The sequence below is a fragment of the Lissotriton vulgaris genome, chromosome 6, assembly GCF_964263255.1.
Source record: "Lissotriton vulgaris chromosome 6, aLisVul1.2, whole genome shotgun sequence".
Lineage (NCBI taxonomy): Eukaryota > Metazoa > Chordata > Amphibia > Caudata > Salamandridae > Lissotriton > Lissotriton vulgaris.
In genome coordinates, this window is record NC_141694.1 from 1,747,330,480 (window position 1) to 1,747,345,109 (window position 14,630).

At 42.5% G+C, this 14,630-nt stretch overlaps 1 protein-coding gene across 2 annotated transcripts in view; it reads left to right on the forward strand.

The window, feature by feature from the left end:
• The window catches only part of GALNT14 (polypeptide N-acetylgalactosaminyltransferase 14), a 1,224,485-nt gene extending 1,215,571 nt beyond the window's left edge, over positions 1 to 8,914 (forward strand). For both annotated transcript variants that reach the window (XM_086927980.1, XM_086927979.1), the window contains exon 15: positions 5,568 to 8,914. In XM_086927980.1, coding sequence (XP_086784106.1) covers positions 5,568 to 5,726 — 159 coding nt within the window. In that variant the 3' untranslated portion in view covers positions 5,727 to 8,914. The remainder of the gene's footprint in view (positions 1 to 5,567) is intronic.
• The last annotated feature ends 5,716 nt before the right edge of the window (positions 8,915 to 14,630 follow it).

The window sequence follows — 14,630 nt, forward strand, 5'->3', positions numbered from 1 at the left end:
AGCCATGTTATCCAATGGGAGGAGGATAACATGGCTAACAGCATTTGCACGCTAATGCGTGAACACCGCTGGTTTTCCAGCGATATTCACGCTATCGCCTGTAATATTATCGCTTTTGAGATAAACATTGATAATAGGACGTTAGCTCAGCGATAATATTGGGGGAAGCGCGGCATTAAAAAAACTAACGCTAAGCTCAGTTAGCGATAAATATCGCTAACTGTTGGTCATATGCCCCAAAGATGCCTTTTGGGTGAACATTGTGCTTTATGTATTTAATTTCCTTTCCATTACATATTTATAAAGCAAGAACTGGGTAGCTTTGTTTAAAATTTTGGGAGGAAAAGCACATGAATTTCACTTTTGCTAGTTTGTCATTTGGTTTCAACACTGACATTTTCAGGAGAGAGTTGACTCAACCTTCAGAAAGACATATATCCTTTTCGGCTTGCTACATTAAGTCTTATGTGGCTAACAGACGATTATGAAGGGTTCAAGTATCCTGTTCTTTCTTGGATCTCTGGCACTAAAAAGCAGCTTTAAGGGCTAAACAAGGAAGGCAGTTGAGAGCCTCAAAGACAAAGAAGTCCAGATCCTGCTGGTGGAGAGCCCTTGCCCTTTGAATCTTCCCTCCTGAAGCTGGAAAGTGAAGAACGTCCTGAAGACCGGGAAAAATATGTCTGGGAGAAAATAACCATTAGACCAGTAGTTATAGGAGATTTTGCTTGGCTGCATCCAGCCATGTGACCACCGACCTGTAATAGAATTTTAGAACATGAACCCATAGATTCAAGTATCTGGAAATTGTCCAGAATCTTTATACCACCACAAAAAAAGGTTACATTTGAAGCTACAGCATAACTGCAAAAAGCAGAATATAGCTTTGGGGCGGCCTATTAGCTATTACTTCCAACTTTGCCCCACTAAAGCCTTTCAACGTCCAGAAATGTAAATGTAAAGATGAACTTTCTGACCAGAATGAACCACCAACTCGTTTAGCACAACATTACAAAATCCCCAGATAAGAAGCCTAACTCACAGTCTACCATGCCAAATAAAGAACTGTTGATGTGTTCTTTCCCATTGTGTTTTGTTGAAAAGTTATTGTTTTAGAAATACCTTATCCTGTTGATATCTGTTTTTTCTCTGTTTGTGTCATTATACTTATTAAATAGATCTCTTTTTTGCCTAAATTGCATTGGTCATTTCACTGTCTTTGTTTCTTAGCTGACTAGTTGTTATTTTGCTTGCTGTTTCTCTCAAGGAAAACCTTACTACTTGTGCCACACTATAAAAAGTATCCAGATATTCCTCAGAGAAAACAGTAGAAAACAGCTAACTAGTTTACATTTCTGTGAGTTCTTTCTCAGCTCACACCAAAACAGTGACCTCTTCCTCTCCTATCTTAATAATTTACAGTCTGTAAGTTTGTGAATACGCTCTCTGCTTCTTTTTCCCCTTCTAATAGAGTGGAGGAAGGAAGTGTAGAATGTATGCTTGAAAGTTGGTTTTTAGAGTGAACAAGTGTGATGTGTTGCTCTATTTTCAAGTCCAACAGAAGCATTGGAGGAAATGTCAGATATCATCATGATAGTAGTTGAGTCAGTACAATAGGGAATTGATACATTTCAATAAGGAAGCATGTAATGGGTGGCAGAACAGTTGGTTGACATAGCACCGGACATGCCATTGAGAAAAGCTAAAATCTGTGTGTCGAATGCTCCAATTAACCTCAGCCACTGGTAAATATTCTGGGCCACAATTCAGGGGCTAATTATGATGTTTGTTGGAAAGCCTCCGACCAAAGATCAGAGGCATTCCGTCTGACATTGTTGGTTGCCATTCTGACAGGCTGATTACAATACAGCCAGTCCGAATTGAAATCAGATGGTCACTCCAGCTGGATTCCGACAGGCTCAAGGAGCTGGCCAGTTGGAAGCTGGCCCGTAATCCATACGGGCGCCAGGATGTGGACGCGGCTATTATCAACTTAGCCTGTCCCCCTGAGTACTCTATGTACACGTTAAATCAACCTACGAGAGGTGGTGGCATAGCCCTCATAGTTAGGTCTTGTTTTAACTGCACGTGGAGTGGCCTGAACATCGCGGGCTGTGAAAGCGCCTCTTTTAAGATCTCAATCAGCCCTCAGTTTACGCTCTCGAGGATGGTTGTCTACCGTCCTCCTGGTAGTGATGTAGTGTTCAGAAACTCATTTCCTGATGCTGTTAGCACGCTAGCCGTGGGATACACTAACTTTTCCATCTTGGGTGACCTGAACCTGCATTTTGATATTCTGACCAACCCGACGGTGAGCAGTATTCTAGCTGACTTAGAGGCTCTCCAGCTTTCCCAACAAGTATCTCAATCCACCCATGTAGGAGGCCACATTTTGGACCCCCTCTTTACCAACTTGGATGGGGCTAGGGTAACGTCTATCTCCCCTTTAGGGTGGACGGATCATTTTCTGGTGACCATTCGGTACCCTTTACCTGAGACCCTTCCCATTCCATCGGTCAGTAGGGTTCCCAGGCGGCACTGGAATAAACTGAGGCTGAATGACCTGCATCGTCTCCTAGCGGAAGAGCCGCTGGGCCCTCTGAATAATGTGGAAACAGGCTATGACCAATTTTGCACTTGGATTTCCAAGGCACTGGACTCCCTGATCCCCATTGTCTCAAGCAAAGCAAGCGCTAGAGAGTCGAGCCCCTGGTATGACAGTGCGCTACGTGCCCTCAAGGGTACTTGTAGACGGGCGGAAAGAGCGTGGCGGAAGACTTATGAGGCTGATTTGAAAGCCGCATATATTGCCTCCGTCAAAACTTACCATCGTGCTATCTGTAGAGCTCGCGCAGCATTTTATGCCGTGGAATTCCGTAACAGCTCGAACCCGTCCAAGACCATATTCACGGCCGTTAAGGATCTCTTGACGAAAAGGGCTTCCTCTGCTGCAGTGGGGTCCATTTCCCACTGCGAGTCCTTGGCTTCCTTTTTCTTGGAGAAGGTCCAGGCTATTTACTGGGCCTTCCCCAGTACAGGGACTGTTGTGTAAGTCCTGGATGGGGTTCATTGTCACTCTATTTTGCCCCACTACCCCTGGAGGGATTTGACAAACTGGCTTTGCAGATTAAATCTGGTTCGCCGTCGGATCCAGTAAGACCCGCTCTTTTTAGAGAACAGTCTTTTCTGGGGCGCTCTGCAGTGTGCTTGCTAGTTAATCTTTCACTGGACTCAGGTGTGGTTCCAGCCAAATGGAAGCAAGCAGTGGTTTCCCCAATCATCAAGAAGCCCACTTTGGACCCCTTGAAACCGGAAAGCTATCGCCCTATATCACTTCTACCCTGGCCGGCGAAGATTGTGGAGGCTCATGTCAACCTGGCCTTGTCAGAACATCTTGCCGGACCAACGCCTTAGACCCCTCGCAGAACGGCTTTCGTGCTGGGCACAGCACTGAAACGGCCCTTCTTGCAATGGTAGAACATCTACGAGCAGTACTGGATGCTGGTCAGAGGGCGGCGCTGATATTATTAGACCTCAGCGCCGCCTTTGACACGGTCTCCCATAGCATCCTGTTACACCGCCTAGAGGAGATTGGGGTTAGGGGACAGGCTTTGCAGTGGTTCCGCTCCTTCCTTGACAATCGTTCTTTCTGTGTGGCTATCCCTCACTTCAAGTCCAAATTCCAGCCTCTGGCAATGGGGGTGCCGCAGGGATCCTCGCTGAGTCCCACGTTATTCAACCTGTACGTGAGACCGCTGGCTGAGGTCGCTAGGCAGTGGGGCCTGACTTTGGTCTCATATGCCGATGACACTCAGCTGGCGGTTACTCTCAGCGGGGATGCGGAGCAAGACGCCCCCAGGTTTCAGAATGGACTGAAGCCGGTGGCCAACTGGCTGACGGCAAACTGTCTTCAGCTTAATGCCACCAAGACAGAGATCATGATTGTCGGGAAGAGAGTGGAGCTTTGGGGCGACAGATGGTGGCCTCCAGAACTGGGTCCTACTCCGACTCCGGTTTTGGAATTAAGAAACCTGGGAGTCTGGCTGGACGCTGGCCTCACCTTTGTCTGCCATACTAAGAAAACAGCAGCTTGCTCTTTTGGCGTTCTTCGAGGTCTAAGACCTGTGCTTAAGTTTTTTGATGCCCCAACTAGGCAACTGGTAATTCAGGCTACAGTCATTTCTCGCCTGGATTATGCCAGCTCGCTTTTGGTAGGGGCTAATCAGGCAGAAATTACCTGCCTACAACGGGTACAGAATGCCGCAGCCAGAGCAATAGTCGGCTTGCCTAGATTCTGTCCTGTTTCCAATGTCCTTCGCTCCTTACATTGGCTTCCAGTGAGGAAGAGAATCCATTTTAAGGTCCTCTGTCTGACTTTTAAAATTCTGAAGGGCATAGGTCCCCAGATTTTGTCTAATCTTCTGTCTTCTTATGTTCCGTCACGCGCTCTGCGTTCCTCGGGCAAGGCTCTTGCCATGGTCCCGCCTTTCAGGCTCTGTCGTGCCGGTGGCCGCTCCTTCTGTGTCAAAGCGGCAACCATTTGGAACTCCCTCCCGGTGGAAATTTGTCGGCTGGAGGATCTTATGCTTTTCCGAAAAGCTATCAAAACATTTTTGTTTTAGATTCTTTTTAGCTGTCCTATGTTGTTTTGGGCCTCTAGTTGTGCTATGTTCTACCTTGTTGAGGCGCCAGGACGCTCCTTTGCTGGAGCAGCTGTGCGCAAAATAAATACCAATAACATAACATAACATAACATTTTACGCCATCTGGATTACGATCCACAGTTTCTGACAGGCTTTCCATGCCGGGCCTTCTGACATGGAAGGCCTGTCAGAAAGCATGTTTGGGGGCCCCCTTCTGTTTGCAGCCTCCAGTTTGAGGCCGAGCCGAGGGGCAACTATTGTTGATCCCTGCACTTTGTGACCGGCACCTTAAGGTTCCTGAAACTGATTGCAGGGATTAACACAATTAACAGAATCTCCCATTTCTCTATGGGGGTTTGTGTTATGGCCTTAACACAAGCTCCCATAGGGAAATGTGAGTATCCGACTGCGCCATGTGCAGCCGCATCATATATAGGTGGTCGAGACCGCCAACCGGAGTTCGGTTGGTCCCGATTCTGCAATGCTGACGGAGGCAACTGTGACTGACATTGTAATGATGCCCTCAGTCTCTTGTTTTTGCTCATTTTGCCACTACTGACAGACACCAACCTTATGCAAATTAGCCCACATCTTTGTAATCATTTATGAATGAACCAGAATTCCAATCATGTCTATTAGAAAGGTGAGCTCTTAGTTATACAATTGAATATTCAGGTTGAAATTCATCAGAACCTCAATTGGAATTTCTCCTCAGAAGTTATTTTGTGTGTTTTGACCAACTACCTTTAGAAAAAGATGTCAAATGACTTACTATTAAAATGTGTAGCTCTTTTAACCTACTTGTTATTAACATTACAATACTCTCTATCAAAGTACCTCAATTTTTGTCGCTGAGGTATGATTTTAAATAATAATGATTTTCTCTACTGTATTCCTTATGCCTGTTATCTGTTTTTTTCACCACAGAGATGGAGTAAAGTTGGGTCCCGTATTGAACACATGGCATCTGGGTTTTGCTTAGACACAGAGATTTTCGGGGACACCAATGAGAGCAGCCGGGAACTGGTGATAAATCCTTGCGAGACCACAGCAATCAGCCAGCGCTGGGAAATGGTGCTCTCTTGACTAACATAATAGCAGAACAAAGGAGCTTCCATGAAAACCGAGTTGGGGACCGCATTTGTTGTTTCTAGAGAACAGTTAAAGCACAAGTGCAACATGGCGTCCCTCTAAAGTCCTCAAGAAGACCAACAAATATCAGCACTGTAGCACTTTCTGGATGCTAGAATGACTTACGGGCATTAGGAGTGGAGTTGGAAAATTCATTAGAATATTAAAGAAAATAAAGCATAGAGTAATTGCAAATTAACAATTTGAAATTTTGAAAACCAAGGATTCTAGCTAAAAGGAGCTTCATAAACACCATATGAAAAAAACATTAGTGGTATCCTCTGACATATAACGAGATTAATGAAGATGTATTTTGTAAGGGAACCTTTGAAAATGAAAAACAAATCAATTAATGGTATTTAAGGGAGACAATGGCAAATGTTGAAAAGAATGCCTCATATAATATATATGTTTACAAATGCAATATTTTTGTATCAATGGCAGCCTAAATCAATGTGCTGTAAAACATATTTATACTAAAATACACATACACACAAGCACATTTTGACAAACACTAAAACACAGTGGACAGTTTTCTGATTTAATGTGATTTTAATATATCAATATCCTCTCCTGAACGTTCAATTCTATTATTTCACATTGCTATTAAAGTACATTAAATTATGTTTGTCTCCCCGATTTCCCTTTCATGCAGTTCAAAATTGGTGTCTTTTTTTAACATACAGTTTGTCTTTTTGTTCAGTATTTAAAATAAAATAATTGTTTAAAATGCACAAGCAAATCATACATTTAAGCAACACAGAATGAAATAGGTTGCTTTTAATTTGAACAAATAATATACTACTTGGAAAATTGATTTATTTCGTAATCATGACTGTTAAGAAATTCAACTGTGTACTTTGTTAGAGTGAAATTTAAGAAAAAACAGAAGTCAATCTTGGTAATCTTATCTTTTTGATATAGAATATTTTCTACTTTGGAATTATTAAGGATTTGAAGTCACCTGAGAGCTCTCTGTACAGCATGACTTATTGATCTTTATTAAGTAAGGTACTTATTAAAAAAAAACACAACTTGGTGGTAGTTGTATGAAGAGTCATAAAAGCATTTATTGTGTAGCAATTAAAATACCATCATTTCTGTAATAGGAAATTCATTGTAGTAAATGTGCTCATACTATATGCACAATCTGAAATGACGTTGGAATTTTGGTAGCGAATGCTTTGGTGGATTAATTATGTATTAAAGGAGTTAATCTAAACAAATTGATTAAGAAGGGAAGGTTTGTACTAGCTCTAATTGTGATGACGGAATTAAGCTGAAAGAACTGAGATAAGGTGCTTGAACAAGAGGCAGGTATTACTGATTCATCAAATTATTTTTTATGACAAATTTTGCCACTAAAGTACCATAACAATATATACCATTCATATTCTCGAGCAGACATTTAGAAATGATAGAATGGTAATAATCCATTATTAAATTAGTGAAACTGATTATAAGATTGCAATTGTATAATATGGGCACATGTGTAATAGCTAAGAGGTGTATTCAAACTATTTTTTAATATTCCGTATTTTAAGTGCCATAACAGCTTCTAGAATGTTCTAAATAAAAGAAAATTGAGAGACAGTTTCCCACCATTATTTACAAGAACAAATTGACTTTTGAATTAAAGGAATTTTCCTGCCATTAGCTGGTAGTTGAAGAACGAATTATGAAATATGTATGGCTGGGATATCAAGGCAAATACTGGAATTTGAAGTTGATCTGGGGGAAATTTTAATCACTTTGGAAAAATTAGTAAAACACTTGAACTTTGTGTTAAATATTACATTACCCATAACTTGTTTATACACAAGTGCGCACCAGGGGTAAAAAGAAAAATTCTTGTGACATACCAGCGGGAGACTGGTGAGCCCAGAAAATGTCTTACTGATACTGGCATATCACATCACACTACAGAAGCAGATTTTCATGGAATATTGAGAAATATTTCACAAAAGAAAACATTTCACAACACTATCTTCATGCAGGAAGGGTTTATTTTCCAAATCTAACTGAAGCTCTTAGCTCCTGGATGTTGTGACATTGTCAGCACATATAAAGCATGTTTTTTTCAAATATGAAAGTCTCCCTATGTCTAGCATCTAGATAAATGACTGTAAAATGCTTGTGTATCCACGCTGAGATGCTGAGCCAATCCAGGCACAGAAGAACACTCCATGATCTGCTTACAAATGCCACTTTCCTCAAACATGCAGGGGAGAGCACTTGTAAAGGGAACAAATAGTGGAAAGTGGAATAGAAGAATTGATATTTTGAGACAAAATATTGATTGAAATTTTGTGAATAAAAATAATTTTTGCTCTGATCTTTGTTGCATATTTGAAAAGATTACATAGAACACATTTTTATAAATATTACTTGTTAATATAATGAAATACAGTGGCATTGAAGACTATTGTTATTCTCACATAATACTGGTCAGTGTTGGAACAGCAGCTACATTACAACAACATGGCCCTCATGTATACAAACAATAATGCTTATTCTGGTTAGGATCAATCAGCTTAGTGATCACATGAAATGTTGATTCAGAAACAAGAGGACAAATTTGGAGTAGCAACTGACAAGAGGTTTACATCAGAAAAAACAGCACACCCCCTATTACTGCAATTCCCAGCATCATATAAACTTACTGTAAGGTTTTAGCGTTTTCTCCATGAAAGGTACAACAAATCATTTGTGCATTACAACCAAAGAATCGTAGACAGAGTGCTGTGTTTTATCCCTGCTGACCTATGTCCCGCAATAATAACCTCATTCACTGTACAGATATATTACAGAGCACAATGTCCCTGAAGGATAGGGGCATTGATTCCCCTTATAACCCACCAAAATTTAGTAAAGAGTTTGGAAATGTTTTCAAGTTCATAGTAGGCTTTAGTCATTTTAGAAATGCAGTTCAGTTGATCTTTCGGAAGGCATTCTCTGCATTTTTTGTGAAATGCAAATCTTTTTTATTAAGGAAGAAAAAGAATGCAAATTTACTTGTTGCAATTTTATCAACTACCTTGTTTAAATGAATAGAGCAGCACAAGGTATAAAGTTGTCTCCTGGAATGTTCAAATGTGTTTTATTTAATAAAAATAAATTAAAAGTATTTGATTTAAAACAAATTTGCATCTGAGTACTTTTTGAGCAATTATGCACTGATCTACACTGAGAAGGGATTGAGTCTCTAGCAGAACTAATGTTATTAATTAAGTTAAAAATTCTATTAGAATAGATAATTAATTGTCTTCTTTAAGAATCTGACATGCACTAAGTGTTTAATGCTCCACATTGTACAGTTCTGTGTTTTCTGGGACAGCATATTGAAAGCATATAACCCTATTCATGTGCATAAAAAGAGCTAAGAAGTTTATGAGGGCCTTGAACTCCAGTGATTCAGAACTACATATATGAAGAATTTCCTGCAAGACTGGAAATACCCACAGTGACAAATATTTTTTTCTTTGCCCACAGCGTAATAAATTATGGCACCATTCACAGACTATGGAAAAAACTATGCACTGTGGGACTCGCTCACAAAGGCATTTTTCAGTACATAAAATAGTACTTCAGTATTACTCTTTTGCTTAAGTGCCTTCTTAAAGAATGTGCCTAAAACGTTTAAAAGGGGAATACATTTAAAACAATCAGGGACGATTAAACCTCAATTAGTACAAATAAAAAGGACTATATACGATTTTCACTTATACTAATAAAGAGTGTGTGACGTTTTGTGACTGGTTCATGAAGGCATGTATGAGTACATAAAAGATTACTAATGTAGTACTACTTCGTGTATTCAAAAATTTTTTTGTGAATCAACCTCAGTTGATGTACACCTACAGAACCAAATGTACTACTTGTTATGCATTGCAGGTTACTGCACTATGTTGCATGAAAGGGAGACAGCACAACAGCACCATATCTACTAAGATATTGCACAGTTTTTCTCTCTCCCTGTGCTGGCACACTTTAGACTGCCTTGCATCAACACACACACTCTGGGGTAGATTCTGATCCGGTAAAAAAACCATCCGTAGGAATCGTATCCGGAGCCCTCTCCATACGACTCGTACACACGCCGTACGACCCGACGAGTACGATCCGGACCGGGACATCAGGACGCAATCCGTATGGCCACGTCAGGTAAGGGCGATTCGTACAGAAAAACACACAATCACATACACACCATACGGTGCGTACCCCCCATGATCGCAGGGGTACGCCCCGTACACCCAGCGTACATGGGGTACGGTGCGTATCCCTCATGATCGCAGGGGTACGCACCGTACACACAGCGTGCATCTTCCACAAACACAGTTTTCATTTTTTAACTTTTCAAAAGATATAACAACATTTTGTGTAATATTCTAAAAAAATAACAAAGGTTTTCATTAATCCTGAAAGAGAAAATCCCAAATAAATGCTCCAAAAAGGTACTTCAAAACAATTGTGTGGTAAAAACACAGTGCCTGATTCACAAAGTTAAGCTTACACTTTTGTGTAATTTTATGATGTTTTGTAATTTACAAAAGAATTTTACAAGTAGTTTTCTTGAACGCGGGCCATCGCCTAAAACTATCGTCCTGTTAGCGATGTATTTACAATGCATCGCTACATGGCGATAGTTTCAGTTAGCCATGGTAAAAACTGCCGCTAACACTAGCATGAAAGCGATACAGATTCTGACATTACCGGGTGACAACTGATGAAAGGCCAATTTGCGGGCAAAAAACTCCCGTTAGTCAGCAGAACTTCACCTTTTTTGCCTCTATAGGCAAGTCCACCTCCAATGAAAAAAAATAAAAGAAAAACAATGGAATGCAGAATTGAGCAGCCAGGGACAAGTGCAGCACATATCAACAACCTCCCCAAATCTCCCAACAGCCAGGATGACCAGCCGGAGTCCCAGTGCTCCATATATGAAAAGAGGCACATCACTGGGGACAACCTGTGATGCATCACTTTTCATAGCACCCACCTTGAAAGCGCGGACAGTCCCGGGGGCCCGGATACCTTGCCCTGCCTGGACCGGGACCCGGAGTGGGATGCTGCCCAGCACTAAGGACCCTTCCTCTCAGACACTCCACCTCTATGATGCCAGCACCCTTCTCGCCATCAGCCCTGCACACTACACGGCCTGCCATCTAGCATCCCTGTAGAATCCCCTTTCACACTACGCCTGCCGAAACTGCAAACACGCCTTCTGCCACATCAGCACACTAGCGCCTCCTGCCACCCAGCCGCTCAACAGCAGAGCCAACCGGCTCAACAGCATCCTCCTCAAAGTGTCGTCCCACCACAAACATGCAAAATAAATCTGGAACCTCCTCGATGCCACCTCTTCAGACATCGCCTTGTTCACAGAAACCTGAACTAACCTCTGCTCCGGACCGGACATTGCCATAGCCATCCACGATGGCTACAAATCACCCACACGGACCACCCGAGTGCCCTGGAGGAGGCATTGCCATTGTCTAAAAAGCACACTCCGATTGACCACTTACTCTAATGATTCGACGGCTACCATGGAACACCTCCACTTCTAGATCCGGACCAACCCCAACCCCACCCTCCACTGCACCCTTGTCTACAGGCCCCCGGCCCATGATCCCCCATTCACCGATGCCATTATAGACCTCATCACACCCCAGGCTCTCCCATCCACTGACTTCATCCTACTCGGAGACCTCAATTTCCACCTAGACAAACCCAGTGACCAGAACACCACCACCCTGGCGAACCTCACCAACAACGGGCTCAAGCAGCTAGTCACTGCACCAATCCACATAGCCGGACACATGCTTGACCCCATCTTCTCTGCCAGCGGGAACTTCAACTACAGCCACACCACCGAACTCTCCTGGACCGACCATAATAGTAAGCATCACGCCTTCACCAGCCCCACCGTACACCAACGCCATCATGGCCCCACCCAGTCGCAGCTGGATCAAGGCCACCAAAGAACTTTTCAGCAACTCCCTCAGCACCAACACTCCACCAATGCTTACAGACGCCAGCACTGCAGTGCACAAATTCCATTGATGGAGCTCCAACTGCGCCAACACCCTGTCAGCTCCTCCGCGTCAGTTGACCGAGTATCGGTGGGTCGCTGCCACCAGGGAAAGTGCCATCAAACACCCTCAAAGCCAAACCATACTCTGTACAAAGGGACGCATCTAGGCAATTGTGTGACCTTGTGAACCCCTATGCCACATTATACCTGCATCATGTAGGATGTATGCAGGGTGGCGTTCCCACGCAACATAGCCTGGTATGAGTGGCACAGTAAAATCAATGAGTTTTCACTGTGACAATCTAGTGCTCCACTGCGTCAAAACTTTGCGCCTGCCTTATGGCGGGCGTATGGGTGATGCAGTGCCATAGTGATAGGCCTGCCCCATGCATGGCTAGAGTTGTGTCATGCTTGCGACAAAAGTGCAGCAATGTGTGACTTTAGCACAGACAAATATGTCAGGAACACTGACATATAGGCAAATCTATGTGACATGGATTGCCGTACAGTAAATATGGCGCATCCATGGTTTCGCAAGGAGGGCACAGTGAAAAGTGTGCCAACGCTCTTTTGGACAGTGATGCAACGCTTTTTATGAATGAGGCCAAGGACTGCGCCCTATGTTATTGTGGGGCGCATTCCTGAGCTTTTATTTTGGCACAGGGCATCACAGCAACATTCTTTGCTGCACTGTCCAGCACCAAGACCTCTGAATTGAGGCCCCAAGTGTTTGCAACAATTTTAAGACCAGCTTTTTTCTGGTCTTAAAAAACTGCCCCTAACTGAACTTAGAGGCAGTTTTTGGGTTTTTGCACCATTCCAGGAATTCCTTATGAATATCGTCAAGTGGGGTTGGTGCCAGTTTTTTCACTGGAAAGCCCACCTTGCATCTCATTTTAGTTACATCCCTGTAATAGAAGTCGCAATCTTTATAATTAATGTTTACCATGGAAAAGTGCCGCTAAATCCAGTTAGCGGCAACTTGCAATTATGGCGATTAAAAAAAACCTGCTGTAACTTCAAAAAATGAACATGCTATGGCGGCGTTAACTTCTTGTACATATCCCTACCAGTGTAACAACCCTAAAAGAATATAAGGGATGAAACTAATGAATAGGAATACACACTTTCCAACTATCAATAATAAAGTTGCAAACATGTGGGCAATTAATTCTTATCAGAAGGAACACGGCCTATAAATAATCTGCAGGAAAGGGAAAAACAATGCATAAAAAATAGAGTGGAACATGCTTACACACATAAGCACATTTTCACAAAGAAAAAGGTCATGGTAACATGCAGGATGCTGTCATAGTACTTATGGAGTGTGAGAAAGTGGATTATTATTTGAGGTGGATAGTCCATAACAAGTAATAATGGCTTAATTATTGTTAGGTAAAGTAAGGATTCAGTAATTTAAACCTATGCTCAACCCCTGTTTAAATTGTACACAGAAGACAGGCAAAACTTTAAAACAAATATGTAAAGCACTTAGAAGTACCACAACAGTTACAAAGTCGAACACACAACTCAGTAAAAATCCCACTCCTATGTATAAAAATAGAGAAAATGTTAATGAACAAAATGACAAAAATACAATAAGGAGGACCAGAGACATGAATTTGAAAGTTTTTGTTAAAAATTCTGCCAAAAAGAACAAATGGGCAACTGGTTGTGCTGGACCTGTACAGTGGTAAGCTTTAAGGAAGATCGTGATGGAGCGCGGGTTGGTTAGAGAGACCAGGGGGCATATTATAAAGAAGCTCTTTAAATTTGTCGCCATTTTAGAGGCTGGAAACTGCAGCTAAAACAGCGATAATGGGCTTGCTAATATGTGTTATAGAATTCCAATAGAAGCCCAGGTTAGATGTCCTGCACATCTAACCTGGGTTTCTATTGGAATACTATAACGCATATTAGCAAGCCCATTATCGCCTTTTTAGCAGCAGTTTCCTGCCACTAAAACGGCAATCATTTTAACGAGCTTCTTGCTAATATGCCCCAGGTTCACTCCGGCCAAAAGTTTTACCTTCGACCTACTCTCTGAAAATGAAGTCTAAACTCCTCACTGGGGCAAAACATCAAACTGTGGCTGGAATAGCTGTTGGACAAAGTCCTTTTGAAGCCATTGACATTTGACAGGAAAGCTCAGAGTACGTGAAATAAAAAATTCAGGCCCAGGCGAGGTCCATTGCCAGCTGAATACTTTAGGCACCTTTGTCTGTTGAAGATTTCTACTTTCTGACTTTTCTGTAGCTAGGATTCCTCCAGTAGGACAAAGCTGCAAGCTGTGGTTGAGCAGGGCTTCATGAGGCTGTATACCTTCTCTGCGACCTCCCACTGGAACGGATTTGCTGCTGTAGCAAATTTCAGTGTGGGAGCAACTCCAATCTTTTGCCCAGCAGAAACGCACCTTCTTCGGATTGATTTGGCAGGTTCTCCAAACAAAAATCCTTGAAAAAGATTCTGAGTTCCAGATTTTTGGCTTAGGAGGACTACATTCTGACACTCATTTAAGGGTCCTAGACCATAGCGACTCCACTTTGGCATCAGGACACACTCCAGTAAAAGCCACCAGCAAGATCCAGGGCAGTGTCAGTTGGCACTTCAGGAAAGCTGGCTTTTTGCAGCTTTTGTGTTCCTTTAGCTTTACTGACCTTTTGAGTCCACTTCGTAGTCCTGGGTGGAAACATGTCCAGCCCTTGGGCATCTCCCCAAAGGTCCCAAAAGCAGGTGCAGTCCTTCTTCTGTCTGAGGTGCTCTGAAGAGGGTTCTGGAGGTCCCATATTTATGCTTAGTGCCAGCCTGTGGGTGGGGGAATCTAC